Source organism: Rhinolophus sinicus, linkage group LG04 (genome assembly GCF_036562045.2).
Source record: "Rhinolophus sinicus isolate RSC01 linkage group LG04, ASM3656204v1, whole genome shotgun sequence".
Taxonomy (NCBI): Eukaryota; Metazoa; Chordata; class Mammalia; order Chiroptera; family Rhinolophidae; genus Rhinolophus; species Rhinolophus sinicus.
The window spans coordinates 137,015,541-137,037,049 of NC_133754.1; the positions used below are offsets into that span (position 1 = coordinate 137,015,541).

Here is a 21,509-nt window from a genome sequence, read left to right on the forward strand (position 1 = left end):
AATACATCCAGCTTCATATGCACTGGCTTACACATCCATGTTTACTGATCTGAGAAGAGTACTCTCATAAAGGAAAGCCCCTCTGTTTCCCACAGGTCTCCTGACCACTCCTTCTCCTCTACCTTCCCTCCCTCCCTCAGATCTTCAATAAGGAGGACACGATTTTGACTCTTCTTTTTGACACGGGCCTTAAAAGAAGCTATCGAGCGAGAGAGAATAAAATTTTTCAACACGTTCTTTAAAAAAATAATTCTTTTGCTATTTTTCATCATGCAGGATTCAAGGGTGTGCTGTGTAAACACAGAAGCTATGGAAAGAAAAGAACTAGGAAGGTGGCTGCAGATCTTTCAAGTCACTGTCTCCACTGGGATGTTAACCGGGGAGTGGTTTTATAAAATATGTAGAAAACAAGAAAATGGACATGCTGGTACACTGGAAACCAAATAAATAAGAATATTTTATTAAATTAATGCAGGTGTAAACAGTGACAACCAAATGCAAAATTAGATATCATCTCTGCCTATGCCATTTACAATGAAACATAAGACAAAGGGATAATGTGCCTTATAAATCCAACACCATGAAAAGGCATTAAGACTTAGGAATGGAGTGGCATGTACTCATATGTCTGGCTCAGCCAAAACCCTCGCTTGTACTCCACACAAACAGGGGTCACTGTCCAAAGGAGCATGTGCAAAAAGACAACAGAAGACATTCTGTTGGAGATTCTGTTTCTTCAGCCTTGACATGTGGCAAAGCCAAGAAGGTTTTCCTTGTCATCAATCCAGGGAAATAGCTAAGAGGGAAGGAATACTCTGGGAGCTCCTGAGAGGGCATCAGAATCTCAATGCCTTTGGAAAGCAGCACGTTAAGAGGTCAGTGCAGCGATGAGAACCGGCAAGACTCATGGGGTTAAGCACAGATCATGTGCCTTTACCGGTACGGATGAGAATCTAGGGACAAGATCCTCTATCGGAATTTCCGAAAGAACATGAAATTTTGTAAGTGCAACATCAAAGTAAAGTTTCTACTCAAGAGAAAACAGAAAGAAAAAAGTTCCAGATATGATTCTGTCATACAGAATTAGTAATAAAGTTACCCTGTAGGACTCAGTTGACCCAATGTACCATAGAGAACCTGGCACAGGGATTGTCATGCAAAGGCATTTCTTAAATGTTTGCTGAATGAATGAATTTCTTAAAGTAAAACACAACTATAAATTGTATTCTAAAAGGACAGTGAGTGACAGTCCCAGAAATCTGAGATCTGCTATTTACTGGCTTGGGCAAGTTATTTTATCTCTCTCTACTCCCTCAACTGTATAATCATAGAGTTTACCACAACACAGTTGTTACAGGATTAAATGAGATTATGTATATAGGATACCACATAGTTGTAAAGCTGATATTTAAATGCAACAGATACTACGTAACATATTTTACCTTGAGGTCTGAGAATAAGATTATTGAGACATTTAAGGTCTGAGTATAAGATTATTCAAGTCATCCAAAGTATCAGTGAGGTATATCAGTGAGTTAAATATACACATCAACGATTTGTTCTGTATGCTTCCTATGTACCAATACTTATAGAGGATACAAAGCACCTTTCAAATATTATACATTTTACTGGACACACACGACATTAAGCAGTAAATTTAGTTTGGTGACAAAATTTTAACTTCTATAATATATCTTCAAAAGAAATCATTTATAAACACAGTCACATGACAAGATCCCACAGATTTAAAATAAATAGAAATAACTCATACTTAAATACTATTGCAACACAGGAACTGCCAATGACGCAGAAGACAAATCGAGACATAGAGTGAAGGCAAAGGGCACTTTTGCAGGAACCGACCATTAAATCAGGGAATCTCGACTTGTTTTCCTAGGATGAGTGGTGGACAATTTGCATGGACACTCGTCATTCAGAAGTGTCCTTTCTCCTTTTCATATGCACCGATGGGTCTCCCAGTCATTTTGAGGTACCAAGGATTCCTTCCAGGCTATCCTTTCTGTAATTACTCCCTCGTGCTTTGTTCTCCTCTTCTGCTTTCCCAGCTTCCATTTTCAGTGCTTGGGCATTTTCGGTCTTACATCATCTGCAGCCCACCGGCCCGGCCGGTTGTGTCCCTCTGGTCATGATTAGCCCTGACGAACTCAAGCCACAGGCTGAGAATCCCTGCTTTAAGATCAGCAATTTTGATGCTGGATTACGTTTCCTCAAATTGTGTATCTGGAGAGTAATAATGGGAAATATTTGATATTTGCTAGATGATTTAATAAATATGCAAGAATATAAAGAGGCAGATTATATTTTTGCCCAATTATCTTTACATAATAAAGGGTGACCAACCATCCTGGTTTCTCCAGGACTGTCCTAGTGTTAAACGTGTCCTGAGAAACCCCCGAGTCCTGGGCAAACTGGGATGGTTGCTCAGCCTAGCCTGATTCACACAACATTCACTCATTAGCTTTATAACAACACAAAGGAGTCTACGGACCACAAAATGAACCCTGCCTGAACTTGTCCAAGCTAATTAGGCTACATTAAACTTGGATTTCTTGTGAAGTTTGGTTTCTAACTACATTAAAAAGAATTACACCTTCATATAAATTTCTTTTTAATTCAATCAGATGGGTAAGGTGGTTCTGACCTTTTATAAACATAGACATTTGTGGCAAAATGGAATTAAGCAGATAGGTTAAGAGTAAGGTTCTCTGGTCAAGCTGGTGGGCCTCAAAGCCTGATTTTTATCACTTACCAGCTGTGTGTTTTGGGGCAATTTACATTGTCTTCTTGGCCCTGTTTTCTCTACTATAAAGGAGGATAATCCTAGTATTTCTCTCTTTGACTTGCGGGGGTGTGGGAATTAAATGAGGTAGCACACATGAAGCAGTTAACACAGTGCCTGACACAAAACTTCTCTCTCTCTCTCTCTCTCTCTTTCTCTCTATCTACCCATCTATCTATCTATCCATCCATCCATCCATCCATCCATCCATCCTTCCATCCATCCATCCATCATCTATTATCTAGCTAGCTATCATCTCCCATCCACATAAGTCAACTTGGTCCCGTTGCAGGAGAAGTTAGGTAGCCGAGCAATAGAAACCTAGCAGAGAGAACCTGCCTCCTGTCCATCTCCAGCCCTTCCACCCCCAAAACACATACAAAGCTGCTCATCATTCTTTCCTCTCCAGGGCCATCCCTAAATCTTCTCAGGAATTCTTATATGAGAGTTGTGAGGCAAAAAGCCAGCAGTTATAACAGCCAGCATTCTTTAAGAGGAGGGAGGGCGGATTATGGCTGGTAAATTTCTCCTTGTTATTACTTTAACTTTTTGTTTCCCTTTCCTTCAACTTCCCGATCCCTGCTAAGAATCTTACCATTTTGTTTCTTCAAATTAATGTCTTGAGTGCCACATGTTTCCACATCCATCATTCTCACTTGAAAAAGAAAAATCATTTTTATTTCCACAAAACACAATTCTGTGTCCCACACAGTGACTTAAGTTTAAATTCCAGTTTAAACTGTTTTAATCCCCAAGGAAATCTGGTAGACTTCTTATTCCTTGGGTCCCAACCCCTGGGGTTAAGTCAACAGTTGAGGGCACATGCTTTCACTCCCAGATTTTCTTTAGGAGTATACACTTTTATTTTCTATCCTTCCTTCAGAGATGGACCATATTCTGAGGTTATTTATTATGCCTTGATTTTCTAGTCATTTCTAATGCCAACTAATTATTTTTCAAAAGGAATATTCAAACTGCAAGTTGGCAACCATGACTTCCTTGAACAAATCAACTCTATCTCCGGATCTTCCTATCACTGAAAATCAATTATATTCTGGTTAACTGTCTCTGTTCTGTTTTTAGTCTATAGAAACAGCAGCCTTCACTCCCTCAGTTACACTCCTTTCCCACATCCACCTACCCTCTTAAGGGGTTGTGGGGAATTTCTTAACGACTACTGGAATTCCCTTCCATTTTCCACTTCCCTTTTGGCATCAGATAGCTCTATGTGAATCTTCCCTTGGTATACTTCTCAAAGTACTGGAGAACTGTTTACTCTGAATCATCTTAAAATGGGAGGAAATTATTTGAATAGACTCATTTTCCTATATTTTAATTGTTGCCGCAAGTAAATAGATTTAGAAAACTACATAACACCCTCAGCCAGAAATCTTGCGAACTACTCTATGGTAAAAGTATCACAGCTCTACAGAATGAACTATTTGTATAACTTACGGTGCCCAGAAACCAGCTCAATGTAACAGTGCAACTAACTGCAAGACTCAAATTCAACCAAAACTAACAGGCATTTTAGCTTTCTCTCTTCTGTAAGTCTGTGATTATTTGTAAAATGGAAAGAACCTGTATCATACTTGGTCTTTTTCAACCTGTTTACATACTTGTTCTCCCATCCCGTCCTGTACACACGGGTCTTCACCCAGCAATCCTGCTCAGCTTCACTATAATTGCTACTAAACAATGCCATGTCTTTATGCCACCTTGCAAAGGCAAGTCAGGTTCCCCTGCAGGTACGATCCAACTCTCACCCCCTCAGAAATGCTACGACCGTGTTCACCGTTGCCCTCCAATGTAGGCGATGCTGCTGAATAGCAAGATGAGCAGGACGGGAGGAAGAGGTGATCCACAGGTTCACACGATGGCATCGCTAGCACCTACTTTGCATAATTGAAAATTGGCCCTGAAAGGGATGGCTACTAGGAAGGCAATATTCTATAAATCAGTGTTTCCTGGTGGGGGCACGGCTAGCATTGTGGGTGGGACAATTCCCTGTTACTTGGGACTGCCCTGCACCTTACAGCAGATTTCGCATCCTTGGCTTTGCCTACTAAGTGCCATTGGAACAACAGTAGCACCCCCATTCATCCCCCCACACCCCTGAGATCATTGCAATAAAGGAAATACCATCTCTTTTTAGGCAGAAGATGACTGTCAGGGCTACAAATAACAACGGGACGGCTCCCACAATTGCCAAGCGAGTCCTTGTGTTTGCTGGAGCTGTAGGTCGTTCTAAACAAAGAATACAACAAAAAGAAACTAAAGATAACATTTTGATGAGAAGGGGTCAAGAGAATAATCATCCTTGAAGTTTAATTTAGGTTAGCTTTAGGTTAATTTCCTTAAATACCCAAAGTTCCTGGCCAATGAGTGGCTGGAATGGTGAGCTACTTCTGATATGAAAATGGGAGCAGCTTGGAAAAGTGGAAGAAGCCCAGGCTTTGGCTAAATGGATCTGGGGTTAAATTCTGCTGCCACTCACTAGCTTTGATATCTCTGACAGGTCCTTTAACCAGCCTACAAAATGGAAATGATAACTTTTGTGAGGCTAATGTGTGCAGAGTGCTTAGCATAGGACTACAGGGAACGGTTGCTCAGTACTAAATGGTGGCCTTGATTATTTCACTTTGTCTTGCATTCTTTAATACAGAAGCTAACTGCACATGGCAAAGATGGAACATGAACTAGCTAGCACTGCCAAAGAACTCCTACCTCTTTATGTCTGTGGTCATGATCAGGGACCAATGTTTGTTATCTTTTCTTTCTCCAAAATCTGAACATCTTGGGACATCTAATCATTGGTACCTCTCACCAATCTCCCAAGCTCTGTCTGGGGGCCCATGAAAGAAGGAAAAGGGGTCCCATGGCAAATGGTGCTCAGAGAATGATAATTCCCACTTCCCACCATTAGTCGTGATCCTTGACTACCTGGGTCAAGCTTTAAAGCAGCCAGCCTTTGTTTAGCAGCTTACAGTTTATAAAGCCTGTTCATATCTATTTTATTTGAGTGTCAAAATAAGCTTATGAGTTAGGTGTGTCAGGTATTAAAAGAAAATCCCCAGGTTACAGATGAGGAAACAGACTCCAAGCGGTTGGTGAGTTATCCCAGGTCTTCCCACAAATAAATTGTCATAAAACAGCTTTTAACTGGCAGGAACCCACTAATGCAGTTTCTACTGCTATCCCAGTAACAGCATCTCTCATTATCTGAACTTTTTTGTTCTTTTTGTTCACAGTACCATTCTGGATTTTATTTTCCTATCACTTGACTTTCCTACCGAATTTTTCAGTTGTTTTCTCTGAAGTATCTGAAGCTTTACTGCCCACATCTAGTGGGGGAGGGGCGGTGAGAAGCGCTTGTCAGAACACCTCTGGTTTTCTATTAACATCATGCTCTCCCACCACACTTTCTCTAAAGGTCTGAGCCTTTCATCAGACTGTATCCTGCCTTACCCGCTTTCCTCACTTCTGTAGGGCAGGGAGACCAAAAAAAAAAAAAAAAATAGTTGAATCTGCACAGGCCAAGAGTCTCAAGTTGTTGTCATACTTTGTGCCTCGTTTATCCCTGTGACAACATAGCTCGACAGGTTATAACCATATCGGAAAGTGAAGCATGCAGAAGCTAAGTAACTTGCCCACGGACATACAGCCTATGTCCTACACACTAAGCAGATTGCCTTGAGCTGGAATGTCACAGACTACCTTGGGGGAGGCAGATGGAGAGGAAGGATCTCTCCCATTTGGAATAAGATAGAAAAGTACATTCCATTTGCTCCCTGCCATAGAAAGCCTGGAAAGAAAGGAGCAGCTCTATGTGCTCAGCTTTGGATCCCTGAAACATGGCCTGAGTTGAGTTTTCCTCTCAGGTGCTCCCCTAAGTCCCCCAGCCACAAGAGCATTTCCTGTTTCCTGATCTGTTTCCTGGAGAGTATGAACTGTCTTACTCTTCTATAAGCCTCCAATGCCTGGCACATTGGCCATATTCAATAAATATTTGCTGAATCTTTATTAAATAGCAATATGACTTGGATGAATGGAGGTGAGGGAGCAGGATGCATTTTGTAAATATAGTGCTATTCATTCATTCATTCATTCATTCATTCATTCATTCATGCATGCATGCATGCATGCATGCATGCATGCATGCAACAAACAATGAATGATTATAAGCAGGCATCATGCTAGGTGCCTGGTAATAGCTCTGGGCACATTGTAATTGACACATTCAGAATATCACCTGGGATGACCAACTCAGCTGTACTGTTTTCTTCAGGACTTGATCCCCGAAAAGTGCAGTAGAAAATCTCGTTAGCTGTTGTGTTGATTCTAAGTGTGCTGGTTACATTCAGAAGCTTCTCCTTTCTCTTGGAATTGGTGATGGTGGTTTTGCCACTCAGTTGTTGGTGGTCTCTGCTTGTCCAGATGACTTCAGCCTCAGGGTAACCCTCAGCCTGACATGTTAGTTCATGTTCAGAGGTGACTGGATCCACAGAAATTTTCTGGTTGATTTTGTGATATCGGGCTAGGTCAGGAGCAAAAAGAAGTCAGGGCTTTCACTTAGCACAGAACTAGATGTGTGGTTTGGTGTTGTCTGTATTAGAAAGACTATCAATTCAGGCTGGTTTTCACAGAAATAAGCTCAGTGCTCAGATGTCTCAGCAGTGGGGAATCCCTGTTAGTTTTGCCTCAACTCTTCTATTCATAAGGCCAAGTTTGGGCTTATAGGAACAATTATCTTGCTATATGTATCATATTGCTATTTTAATGGGCTCAAATAGATAAATTTAAAAAGAATTGTCATCTTTAATTGAGTAGTCATTCTATCCAAATACAAAACATGTTTGTCCATTTACTCAAGTTTTCATGTTTCTTGGTAAAGTTTTATAATTTTTACATAGGGCGTATTTCTTCTTAAATGTATTCCTGGATATTTACTTTTTGTTGTTGTAATGCTGCCTTTATAAACATGAATTTCTCCAGCTGGCCAGCACTGTTTTCTTAGACTACTTAATAAATAGAAAATCCAATTTTGATGTGCCATTCACTTTTTCAACTTTAGGTCACTGATCACAAATTAAGTATGAAAATAGAATGATCATTGTGAAAATTGGTACATGTTCCTGGATGAAACTTTTTAAAGTTGAAATATATTTGTTATTTTAAAATAGTTTTAGATTTATAGAAAAGTTGCAAAGATAGTACAGAGATCTATCATACCTCTCACCCAGTATCTCCCATTGTTAACATCATACGTTACTATGGTACATACTTCACACTTTGTTCCATTTTATTAGTTTTTCCCTACTTTCCTTTTTGTTGTTGTTCTAGGATCTCATCCAGAATACCACATTATAATACTCATTTTCAAAACCTTTCATGCTGGCTATTATAATAAATCATTTAAACAGTTATTACATACAAGGAAGAAAGTTTGATTAAATTTTAGATCATTGGTTTGGGAACAATTAAGGATTAACATACCCAGTGTACTATTATTTAATGCATTTACATCACCTAAGATCTTTATTCATTACAAGTATATTAGCATGTTACTATTCTGTTGGTATAATCTTTATTTCACTCCTCGTACTTTAGTGTAGTGGTCCACCTAGAGACTTAACTCTGCATTCCTTTACCAAAGTCATAACAATGGCTTTGTGATATGATACAGTCATATATTCACAGAGATTTAATACAAAACAGCCAGGAACAAACAAAACTGAAATGATGTGATATTTTTGTGCTCTTCTATCAGTAAAACTAACAATGGAAACACAATCAATGGAAACGTAACAATGGAAATCAACATAATCACACCTGAAAACACATACATAATGGTTCTCATCAGTGCTTGAATCCTCAATCTTGTATCTGTTATGTAAGAATCATTTTTTAAAAAATGAATCCACTGATTATACTTCATGAAATAGTATTTGTCATAACAGGGTCTATAGCACATAGCTTGATTTCTGGGCAATTAAAATTTCAAGCCTAAAATCACAGTTAATGATAAAATGTTAAATGTAAAATATTTGCTTGTTTACTCTTCTATTATCATTTTTAATGGTATAAAAATAAAGGAGAATCTTGTTTCATGCCTTGGCACATGTATAAATGTGGTGCAACTTTAAGGGCCCAATAAATGAGCAGATTCATTCCACTTGTTGATTAAATATCCATTATATTAGTCTCTAAAGTGGGGCACATGTATTGGGGTATAGGAAGAAAATATTAGAACTTTCACTTATATGTATTTTTATCATAACAATTAAGAAACAACATAAACTTAATAAGCTTTACTGATTGACACGGCCTCACTTTGTGTGCCACACAAGGGTCTTGTGGAAAGGGGGGAGATTTATAATTACCCAAGGAAGGATAGTGACTCATTTGGGCTTATTATAGATTTTCAGATTCTCTCATCTAAGTTTAACTAAACTAACCTGTTTAAAAAATAAACAACTAATTAAAAAGTTTCCTACAAAGAAACTGAGGGTTGAAGATAATACTAATAATTCAAGCACAAACCAAAAGGAAATGCCAGCACAGACACTTTCAAACACAATTTTGTGATGTTAAAACAGTAAGTAACTAATTGAACCTGACAAAGCGTTGGTTAAAAGATTAAGACCATCTATCTTTGTTAATGATGAATTTCACCTAAGGTCTATTATACCCAAAAATATTAGCTAATGATAACGAAGCATCATAATTAGCAAGAAATTGAAAATATTACGTATTAAATTTTACTTCATACATTTAAATTTCTATTTTTGTACACTTACATAATGTATAATGTATTAGCTTGAACCATATGAAACTGGTGATGTTCAATTTCTTTTGCCTTTTAAAAACATCAATTTCTTATGATATAACCTATATATCAGCACAAGTATATTCTTCATAACTACACACACACGTTAGTTTAACATGTTTTATTGATGGGATAGGTAATCAAAAACATTTGCTGGCTCCTGGTTTACTAGATCTAGAGCACACATGGGCTAATGCAATGGTCACATCAAGACCAAGAAAAGTTCACCGCAGTTTTGAAGTCAATATATTTCAACACACACTCCAAAAGTACAAATACAGGCAGTAAAACCTGGTTGTGAAGCACAGAGACTTCAGAGCCAGATAGCTTAAGTTTAGAACCTGGCTGTGCCCCTTAACCACTGAGTGAACTTGGTCAAATTACTTAATTTCTCTGGAAGTCAGCTTCCTCATCCGTAAAATAAGAATAACATCACATATCATTGACTCTAAGATGCTATCTATTCACAGACACCCTCAGATTTCAGAGATACAAAGTGTGAAAAACATGCCTCTTAGACATGATGAAGACCCTACTCCATAGAATCACTTGAGGATTAAATGAGTTAATATAGGCAAAGTGTTCAGGACAGTGCCTGGCACCTCATAAATACTACCTAAATGTTAGTTATTATTACTATTACTACCAGAGCTGCTCCGCCTCCTCTTCTTACGACTACCACTTAAGTGCACTCATTAGAAAGTACTGGCAGTTCCTGATGAGCAGTCTTGGAAATATATTTTCACATATCCAAACCTGTTCATGTTTCAAAATGTTTAGGCTTATCTTATTTGAGGGAATATGTCACTCATTCATTCAACAAGTATTTTTTGCATGCTCTTGTCACACTACTACTCATATGCCAAGTCCTAGGGATACAGAAATGAATAAAACTAACTAAATCCTTGCATTTGTGGAGCATATATTCTAGAAGGAGGAAAGAGTTGATAAACAAAATGGATAGGTACATTTATATGATACATTGCATGATATATTAGATGGGTTTAAAAGCTATAGAGAAAACTTAAACAGAGCTGGTTGGTAAATCTGGGGGAGAGATGGGGTTGGTGGGGAATGAGAGCAGTTAATCCTTGGTCCACATGAACAAATTAGCTTTATCAAGTTAACTGCAATATTTGTTCTTTCAGTTGCCTAATCCCACTTAAGGTCTTGAAAGTATAAGGAGGCACTTCATTTTCCCTGCTATTAGGTTCAACAATTAAGGAAAAACAACATTTTCAATTGAAAGTCAGATGCCTGACAGTTTGGTATTTAAGCTAAAAATTATGAACGGTATAGTAATACCCAAAGAGATGATAATAATTGAGTTAATCCAAAACTAAATTCTTCCAAATTTCAGTTTTGAAATGTTTCACCTTTAAAATCCCATGGTGAGTAAACTCCCTGTGGGGAAGCTATGTTACCACATGTTTACAGTGATGGGAAGAGAAGCCTGTCAATGTTACTGTGAAATCATTTGCATATGGAGATGACTCAGAAATTCTACTTCCTTGAGATGAATAGCTCACTGCCTCAGTGCAGCTCAATTCAACGCCTATGACCACTATAGGCAAATGACAACAAGATGGATTGGGACTAGGATGCCAATTTAGCAACTTACAATACAAAATGGAATACTCAAACAAATCAGATGTTGGTTATCTGCTTTGTTCCATCAGGAACCCCTCCTTGGAATAACCATTCAGAGCCAGAGACTTCCTAATATGTCACACCATAGGAAAAGAAATTACAATTCCACAAAGGACATTACAAAACCCAGATGACCTGGAAGAACACATTTCCTCACTTACAGGGACAGCTGACCCACTCTCTGCATACTTCCAACAGGCTAATGAGAGACCTTTTCTGGAAGCAGAAACTTACACCCTATACTTCCTTCTACCTGACTGCCAGGCTTATGCTTTTCCTTGCCACTCAAGATCCAGCAATGCTGGCTGTTTATAGGGGTAAGTCTAGATAATTCTCTCATGCCTTGAAATTTAGCAGGTGACTGATATTTGAAGATGGACTGCAGAAAATTTGAAAATCTCAACTTGGGATCCCACTATCCATGAATATCACTGTTCTGGAGAAGCATACGATAAAATATAATTAAAATTAAATCTACTTCACAACAGAAGTGACATTTTCTTGACAACAATAGCATTAATGAGCCAGAATCATAAACCCACTAATATACCATAAAAATAAAAGCATTTCTCCTAATTCCTATATAATTTTGATTTTGAGTGTATAATGATCAGTTATCTCTTTATGATAGATGTAAACTTTTTATGCTTATATTATCGCCCTTCAGATTGATGGTAATTAGTCCAGGATTGGAAAGACCAGGGATGAGGATTTAATTCTAGTCACATATTAAAAGGTCATCACATGAAGAAAAGAAGCAGGCAGATAATTTCAAAACTATAAGAGAGGGCAGATCTCAACTCAACATCAGGAATTAATTTCAATAGGCTATGGAAGGGGGATCCGAACGACAGGGGTGTCACTGTCAGAAGTACGTGAGCAGAACACTCTTTGGGGATTTCTGTTCTTTGGGAGTTTGGATTAGCAGCTCTTGCCTGGGATCCTTCAGCTCTCAATTCTAGGAATCTTAAGAGTGAAAGCAGAGGTGGTCAGCTACGGTGTTTTCCTTTACTTAGCTAGTTGCCACTCAAAACTTTGAACCCCGGTGACCTGATGACATAGTTGTAGGTCAGTACCCAGGAATTTGACACTCACAGTTCCTCTTTAACATTCCAAGATAACATTGGTATAGATTTTCAAGATGAATGTATGCCCAGTGAGCATAGTTTATACCATCGCTAAAGACGAATAGTCTGCTCTATACTTGATATAATTATTTTTTGCCTTCATAGATTGACTTCAAGTCTTTTTGAATGTGAACCTTACAGTGGGGTTTGTCTTTAATATATTTATTTGGGTTTGATATAGAGAGATTCAAAGGAAAGAAAATGCTGGCAGACCTAATAAAATGAAAAAATAACAATTGAATTTAAAAAAAAATCCTGAAGGGACACATAAATAGTGGTTACCTGGTTATGTTTGTGTGCCACAGAAGATGGTCGTGAAGGGAGGAGGGACACTTTTGTTTTCATTTTATTCCCTTCCACAGTATCTGAATTATTTGCAAGTACATGTATTACTTTTATAATAATAAAAAAGTAAAGACTAGGAATTTATTTGTAGGAAACCTGAACATAGAGTAGACCATGGCTCTGTCATGTTTGGTACTGGGTTTCTAGGGACCATCAAATACGAGGTGCTCAAGAAATGGATGAGTGCGTGAATGAATGAACGAGCAGACTGCTGCTGTGGAGAGTAAGGCTGGACTTTCAAGAAGGCAACGTTCTCAATGGGTTATAATTTTCATAAATATTAGCCTCTTTTACCTATAATACTTCTTACCATGGACTTTCAAAGTAATCCGCTTGTAGTCGGCACCGCCATAGCTGATCAAGCAGCGGTAAACCCCTGCATCCTGCAAGTTCACGTCCGTGATCTGAAGTGCAGCCTTTCCCAAGGAGAGCTGGTCTTTCATCAGCTGGGCCCTCTGGCTGTAGCTACTGTGCTGAACCTTCAGGTCTTCCTTCCCATTGACAAATTGAATGATTTTTTTATCCTCCATTTCCCAGTAGACAATTAATGCAGACAGGTCTAATTGCTTTTCTACTGGGAATCTGCATTCCATGGTCACATTGCTGCCATACTCTACCACATAGAGGTCCTTGTTAACTGTGATAGTAAATGCTGAAAAGAAAGATGGTGGGAATCTTCAGAAGGTGGAAAATTCCTCAAAAAATTTCCAGAATAAGTACACGGTTTACAAACATTTTATCTGGTCACTAACGTGAAAATTGTTTAAGGATTTATTTTCCTAAAATACATCTTTTATCCAGTAGGCTTGAAACATGTTTTGGGGTACTATATCTCATCCCTGAGTTAGAATAATAAAATCAGCTAAGCAACTTGTCCCTAAATTCATTAACATACATCACTGTAGAAATATTATATGGTGACAGTGTACGGATAACCAGAAGACTTTGTTTCATGTGGACAACCCCACAATGTCCTTTAACTGGACAACTGTTTGCCTTCTGCATGACAGTCTGAATGACAGACTCCAATACAGTCATGTGCCGCTTAATGATGGGGATATATTCCGAGAAATGCATCATTAGGTGATTTCGTTGTTGTGCAAACATCATAGAGAGCGTTTATACAAACCTGGATGGTATAGCCTACTACACACCTAGGCTAGATGGTATAGCCTGTTGCTCCTAGACCACAAAACTGCATAGCATGTTGCTGTATAAAACAACATGAGAGTAAATCAAGCACAAGAGAAACAGATGCAGTCGAGAGACTTAATAAGCACATGTATGAGACTTCGGCAGACGTAACATGGCATAATGTTTAAAAGCAAGCTTTTTAAATAAGTTTAAAGAGTACACTTTAAAATAATGATAAAAAAGTATAGTATGGTAGATATGTAAAGCAGTGACATAGTCATTTAGCATCGTTATCAAGTATTATACACGTCCACAGTTGTATGTGCTATACTTTTATATACAACTGGCAGCACAGTAGGTTTGTTTCCACCAGCATCTCCACAAACACGTGAGTAATGCGCTGCACTGTGACTTTACATTAGCTACGACATCACTAGGTGACAGAAAAGTTTCAGCTCCATTACAATCTGATGGGACCACCATGATATATACACAGTCTATTGTTGACCGAAACATCTTTATTCAGTGCATGACTGTAGTCCCATCTTCTTACTGCCCTAAACCCTGGATAAGCTGTCTGGCCAGAGGTACGTGGGTATGGAGATTTAGGGAGGGTCTCAGGAGGATGGCAGTGCCATGTTACCCTGACACTTCCCATGTACACTATCATTCTTCCTTCAAATACGCTCTTCAGGTGGATAGAATGATCCTGCCCTTGTTTAAAACAAACAAATAAAAGTATACATATAGGTCATTTCCCAAGATATTTTCAGTATTTATACCTGGGAAATGCATAATGGGTTCATTTTGTTTCTTTCAGTTTGTCCATATTGCCTATATCTTTGTTTAATGATAGGAGTTTATGAAATAAAGAAGGAAAAATACAACGTCTTATTTATTAAAAAATATACATCCATTTTAAGTTATTTTAGTTTTTAACTTCTGGTTAAAATATTTTAAATATAGAACCTAACAAAAGGATTGGCTTGTCGTCTTACCTTTCAGCAAATGACAGTAGGTCATGAATGTAAAGCCACTAAATATCCTCATTTTTCTGAAATGACCTAATTATGGAAAACACAAAAAGAAAACTGTTTTACTCAGTAGTTGAATACCCAGACATTATGGGACTTGGCAGTTCTAATTGAAACAATCTTCTGATAACCAGACAATGACTGACTTGTAAGTACGGAACTGCAGCAGGGGATTTAGAAGTTCAGTACCGTCACTTAACATCCCAGAGCCATATAAAACCAAATTTTAAAAAGTTACTATTGATGAGAAGTTAAAAATTTAATTACAAGTCCTGAGGAAAAACTTGTAATGCACACTCAAAAGAAGTCAAGAAAAAAAATGTTGCACCAAAATCCTCTCAACTATTTCATGTTTTTTCTGTAGTATTAACATCTAGAAATTCAAACCTGCCTTATATAAAATTTCAAAGCAAGGAGAATCTGACTTACACATTTCACTCAATTCTCCCCCAACCCTCCAGCAGCTGCATATTTTCATCATACCCTTTAACTATTCAAGCCTTCCGTATCACTATTCCAACCATGTCAGCTCTCCTCCAGGTACCATCCTTCAAAAATCTCCTCTTCTATCCTTCACTTATTCCAGATAATAAATCCTATTCCTGCAATAAGCTGATTCCATTAGTAGCAGGGGGAATGAGAAGGAGAAACAGTTGGATTTGACTAATTCATACTAACATGTGAATGACTCACAGCCACTCTGCCAGGGGTATCTGCCTAGATTCTAGTCTTCATTTTGTCATCCTGCTTGAAATTCTCCCAATTCTTTCTCAGCAAACACCAACTGAGCACCGACTCTGTGCCAGGCACTATTTTAGGCACTGGGGATACAGCAGTGAACAGGAAAGAAAACTCCCTCTTCTCTTGGAGCTTGTATTCAATTAGGGAATAAATAAAGAAGACTTACTGATTTCAGCCAATCTGTCTGTTTAATAAAACATTTTCTCTCTTGTGTTATACATACATTTATGCACTTTGAGAAGAAAGTTAGTTTTCCCTCTTAGGGTCTGTTTGACCTCTGTATACATTTAAAACTCACAAAGGCTCAACTAATCAATGCTACACACACATATATAAAGCAAAAGATTAATGTTGCTAATACATAGCTCCTAAAAATCTGTAAAAAAAAAACACTACACACACCTAGCAGGAAAATGAGCAAAAGGTTCTAACACACAGTTCAGAGAATAAGAACTACAACTGACGTCTAAATATAGGAAAGACTGCTCAATCTAACCAATAAAAAAGGAATAAATTTAAGACATGAAATACCATTTTTCTCTTATTAGCTTGACCAAAATTACAAAGATTCCTAATATTTAGCATTTTTGAGGATATGAATAAATGGATTTTCTCATCCACTAATGGTAGGACTATGAAATTGTATAACTTTTTTTGGAGGGCAATTTGGTAATTTCTATGAAAAATTTAAATGTACAAGTATATGTCATATTAGCTTTCACTTCCTCTCCTAGAAATATGTTCTACAAAAAAACAAAAACACATACACATAACAATATATGTAAAGGGATAGCATTGCTAATATTAGCCCCAAACTGAGAATACCCTAGATAATCTAAGTGGTTAATAAATTTTGGTATATTCATACAATGTAATACCATTAGGGACAGAATTAAGTACATATATATGTATTGATTTTGCAGAGGTGTAGAAAGTAAGCTGCAGAACAGTATATGTAGCAGAAATCCACTTTTGTCAAAAAAAATTTTGTGTGTATGTTTAAACATGTATGTCCAGAAAAATCCATACCAAGATGCTGACTGGTTATCTCTAGGAGTGAAATTAGAGGGAGGCTAGGTGGGTGTTCATCTCTCTGCAGTTTTTTAAAAGGAAGAAAGGGCAGGAGAAAAGAAAGAAAAGGAAAAAAGGAGAGGAGATTGTAAATGATTCCTTTAGAGTTTTCCTGTGTCCTAATTTTCAAACGAATGGATGTTTTATTTTTATTATCATAAAAACAAAATTTAATGAACCATTTTACCTTGCCAAGTCACAGAGGATTTGGCAGACAGAGTAGTATAGTGGAAAGAACACCAAATCCCAAACATCTGAAGTGAGGTAGAATAATATTTGTTTATCTTTATGTTTTTCTTCATTATTAAAGCAATAAACACATTACAGAAAATGAGAAAAGAAAGGAAAAGCTACATATTATTCTATCACTTTAACCCCGGTAATTCCTGGAATCATTTTTGGATGTCAAAATGGGGTGAAGGGGAAAGTTGCTACTGTCTTCTGGGTAGAAGCCAGGGATGCTGCTAAACATCCTACAACGCAGAGGAAAGCCCCACAGCAGACATATTCTGGCCCGAAATGTCAGTAATACCAATGCTGAGAAAACTTGCAACCACTGTGAGCATGTTAGTATATATTTTTCTTCCAGTCGTTTCCCCCATGAATCTTTTAAAAAGTAATTATAAACTTGTCATATATTTAATACCCATTTTTTCATTTAATATGACAAATATTTTTCACTTTACTGCATGATATTCATAACTATCTTATTTAGTGGTCCCATAATGCTTAGTGCCTCTATTGTGAGGTATAAGATTGTTTCCAATTTTTTTTTGTTTGTTTACAATTTTTAAAATGTCAAAAGTGTTTGTGTATTTAGCAAATATTTGTTAAGTGTCTACTGTGCCCCAGGCCCCAGACTAGACCCTCAGGATAGATTTACCTAAGTGGAATTATTGATCAAGGAGAAAGAACATTTTCCTGGTTCTTGATTCATGTGGATAACTGGTACCAGTTATACTGGATCTTTATCCAGCACTGGATATTGTTTTAAAAACATTTTTTCTAATTTGCTTACTTAAAAAGTACAACTTGAAAAAAACAGTTGCCTATTATTAGCACAAGAAGTAATCAGCGAGGCCAGAAATTATCTTAAAAAAATAAGTTAATACATATGCTGTCAGATGGGTACTAGATTTATCAGGGTGATAAATGGGAGTGGGTTGGGGGACAGGGTGAAAAAGGTGAAGGGATTAAGAAATACAAATTAGCATTTACAAAATAGTCATGGGGATGTAAAGTACAGCATAGGGAATATAGTCAATAATATGGTAATAACTATGTAGTGTCAGGTGGGTACTAGACTAGTCAGGGGGATCACTTCTTAAATTACGTAAATGTCTAACGACTATGCTATACACTGGAAATTCACATAAAATAATAATGAATGTCTACTGTAATTGAAAAATTAAAAAAGGGGTGGAAAGTCGAGGGGAATAAGAGGTTCAAATTTCCAGGCATAAAACAACTAAGTCATGGGGATGTAATGTACAGCACGGGGAATATAGTCAATAATATTCTAATAGCGTGGTACGGTGTCAGATGGTTGCTGGAATTATGGTGATCACTTCTTTAGGTGAATATAAATGTTGAATAACTATAGTATACCCCTGAAATTAATATTGTATTATATGTTAGCTATATTTTAATAAAACTCTTAAATTTTTTTAAGTTAAAACTTGAATTTTTCATGTGAATTGATTGCTTTACTTCTTTTGTGAATTATCTGATCATTTTTTGGGCCTATTTTACTGTTTTCTTACCAACCTGTATGACTCCTTCATTTACATATACAAAAAGGGTTAAACGAGCCATCATCCTCTTGCTAGTGTGAGGTGCATAATACTTATTTCTCTCCTTACTGTCTGCACTGTAGATGGGGATAAGGATGGCCTGCAGGTCTGTGAGAACACAAATGTTGAAATGAGACTGCCGCCACAGCTATCTGGCTGTCCTTTCTTTGGGCTAGAATTGATATAACACAATTGTAAAATACGAATGTGACATCATAAACACAAATACAATTATTGGGCAGAAGAGACTTTAAGAAACTCCTAACTCCAAACAAAGAATTGTTGAATAAATCAGAGGGGCATTAAATCCACTCATGGATCACGAGTAATTTTGCCAATGTGTATCTGAATTCCCAGACAAGAACTGAGATATTCAAAGAGCAAGGAAATGTGAACTAGGGAAGAAGTGATGGTTCATTCAGGATGGGGAAGCAGGTTTGTCCCTGGGGGGAGCCCAGTATAATACTATGAAACTCATACTAGTCTATCTCCCAAGGGTAGAAAGAATAAGAGGAAAAGACAGGGAAAGAGTTCAAGCTTTGTTTCTCAAAAGGAGGAGCAATGAATGTCTTGATATCTTCTGGTTTAGGGTTTCCTTTCATTTTTACTCAATGTATATGAACTATGATTGGATTTCAAAAAAAATATTCTCAGAGATTGATAAAGTATCTGCAAGTGAGCTGAAAACTCTCCCCATTAATAGATCAAGACGGTTGATCTAAGAGGGTTGATCTATTAAATCACTACTAAACTATCAAACCGGACTAAATCCTGTGTCCAAACTCCTTCCCCTCAGTGACCCTGAGATAGATGGCAATTGCCCAGGTGGGGGCCTCAATTCCCCCCAGTATTTCTGGGGTTTCCTTTAAGATTGCACTCTAATTGCTGTACTGTAACCTCTGCCTATCCTCTTCCTCTGAAAAAGGCTAATTTTTTTCTTCAAAGTATCATAGTTCTTAAAAACTGCCAGTGTGAACTGGCACAACAATCTTTCTGGAAGGCAATTTTCAATTTGCATTAAAAGGCCTTTAAAATATTAAGACTCTTTGACTAAGTAGTTATGTTTCTAAGAGTTTACCTGAAGGAAATAACCAGCAATGTACCTGAGACTTATGTGCAATAATATTCAGTGAATGGCTAAGATAGTGAACCACTGTAAAGAACCTTTATACCCAACACGGGGGATTCATTTTATTTTGTTATCCAACACCATGGAATACAGCCATTTAAAAAAAAAAAAATAAACATTTTAGAAGGCTATTTCATCTATAGAAAATCATCCACAGTATGTATACGTATTTATTTTAGGTGCAAAAAGCAAGGTGGAACAATAGTATTTAAAGCACTCCCTGTGATATAAGACAATCCCAAATTGTACTTTGACATAAGCCAAGGTCAATGTGTTTAAGAAATGTCTTAACTTTTTTTTTTTAATGTTCCTCTCTTCCTCCTTCAGGACTCCCTTAGGTCCCCAGCGCAGACAGAGCAATGAACTCAGGTTCCAGTATCCTGGGTCTCACAGAAAGGACTGGAGGAGATGCTGCAGACATGCTGCCTTACCCAGAGCACACTGCTAGTGAGTGACTGAGACGGATTTGGACACAGGTGTCCCGACCTCCTGCCTAGAAATTTACCCCTACACCCACTACCTACCTCAGGATCATATTTATGAACGCGCACAAACATATTTACAAGAGTGATATTAAACAAAACTGAATCCCGCCTAGAGAAACGCCAAACATTTTACCTGTTCACCATCAAGCTTCCCTTTCCCCTTCTCTTCTCTCCATCTCAAAGAAAGGGTCTACAGACTGTATACATCTTTCAAGTGCCCAGGGAGACGGCCGGAGATTCCGACCAGGGGGTGAGTCCCAGGGTAGAGAACCCTCCCTACCTGCAGCTGGGAGACTCGCGTAGAGACTCGCGTGGAGACTGGGGACGCTGAGCCCGTGGCTGCGATGAGAACGCGGTGCGTGAGCTCGAATTATGAATTTGCCCCGCCCACCTGGGGGGTGGGGTGGGGTGGGGTGAGGGAGAGTCCGGACCGGCTGACAGCTTCCTCTTCTTATCTGACCATTCCATCTGGATGTCTGCTTTTGGAATTTAAAAAAAAAAAAAGTAAATTAAACCAAAAGTGAAACTTAACCACTGCGGTTTCCCATAAATCAGCCTTTTAAATGAAAAGCTTCAAGAATTAAATCAACATCCGGTATGTTTTAAACGCAGGTTTAAAGCAAAGCAATGTCTGAAATCATCAGAAAGATTTCAGATGTTGGTTTTACCTTCAGAATCCAGACACTTTATATTCTGCCATCAGGTTTCCCCCACCCCTTTTGATAAAAGCTTTTACAAGAATACAGAACACCTTGACATAACTTGATATAACTCTGCAACATAAATTAGAAAGTAAAACTACACACCAGTATGGCTTTGGTTTTTATTTTAGAAAGTAGGTGTGTGTGTATAATAGGAGATGTATTTTTAAATGGTGCATTGGAAACCTCCTCAGAGTTCCTCGACATAAAGAAACTTAAATTGGTCATTAAAAGAACTTCTCATCATGAGTCACACCCAAGAATGCTCTATGCCCTAATATTCTTCCCAGGTTACTGTCATCACTGCTCCTGGTTTGATGACCATGTTGGAGAGCCACATCGCCTGAGGGAAGTCTCCGTGCAGACTCCGTAACCATTACGTGGCCTCTGGAGGAATGTCCAGATTTTCCCTTAATTATCCCAGGCTGGTCTGAGAATGTTAAGGCAGTTTTTGGAGGTGTTAACCTGCTAGCTTTTCAGACCACAGGGGCTCTGATAATAAACGCTTATTCTAGGACCCATCTCCTGTGTCGGTCTATTGGCTGAGTCATGCAGGCAGCACGAGCCCGGACTCATTTGGCCTCCAGTTTCAAGAATAGCATCTATTTTTTATTGTTTAAACTTGGAAAAATACTGGGGATGATAATGCCTTAAAACATCTGGTGGGGAA

At 38.0% G+C, this 21,509-nt stretch overlaps 1 protein-coding gene across 3 annotated transcripts; it reads right to left on the reverse strand.

The window, feature by feature from the left end:
- Positions 1–444: 444 nt before the first annotated feature.
- Positions 445–20,592, reverse strand: CD274 (CD274 molecule). 3 transcript variants are annotated; one of them, XM_019727165.2, is made up of 7 exons: positions 20,419–20,546; positions 14,884–14,949; positions 13,062–13,403; positions 7,053–7,337; positions 4,943–5,047; positions 3,396–3,455; positions 445–2,241 (listed from the first exon to the last, which is right to left on the reverse strand). In XM_019727165.2, the coding sequence occupies exons 2-7, from the start codon at positions 14,933–14,935 to the stop codon at positions 2,219–2,221; spliced, it is 867 nt and encodes a 288-aa protein (XP_019582724.1). In that variant the 5' UTR covers positions 14,936–14,949; positions 20,419–20,546; the 3' UTR covers positions 445–2,218. The 3 variants fall into 3 exon arrangements, with proteins under 3 accessions (XP_019582724.1, XP_019582725.1, XP_074186562.1); XM_019727166.2 differs by having other exon boundaries at positions 20,272–20,458; XM_074330461.1 differs by lacking the exon at positions 445–2,241 and having other exon boundaries at positions 3,194–3,455; positions 20,419–20,592.
- Positions 20,593–21,509: the final 917 nt, after the last annotated feature.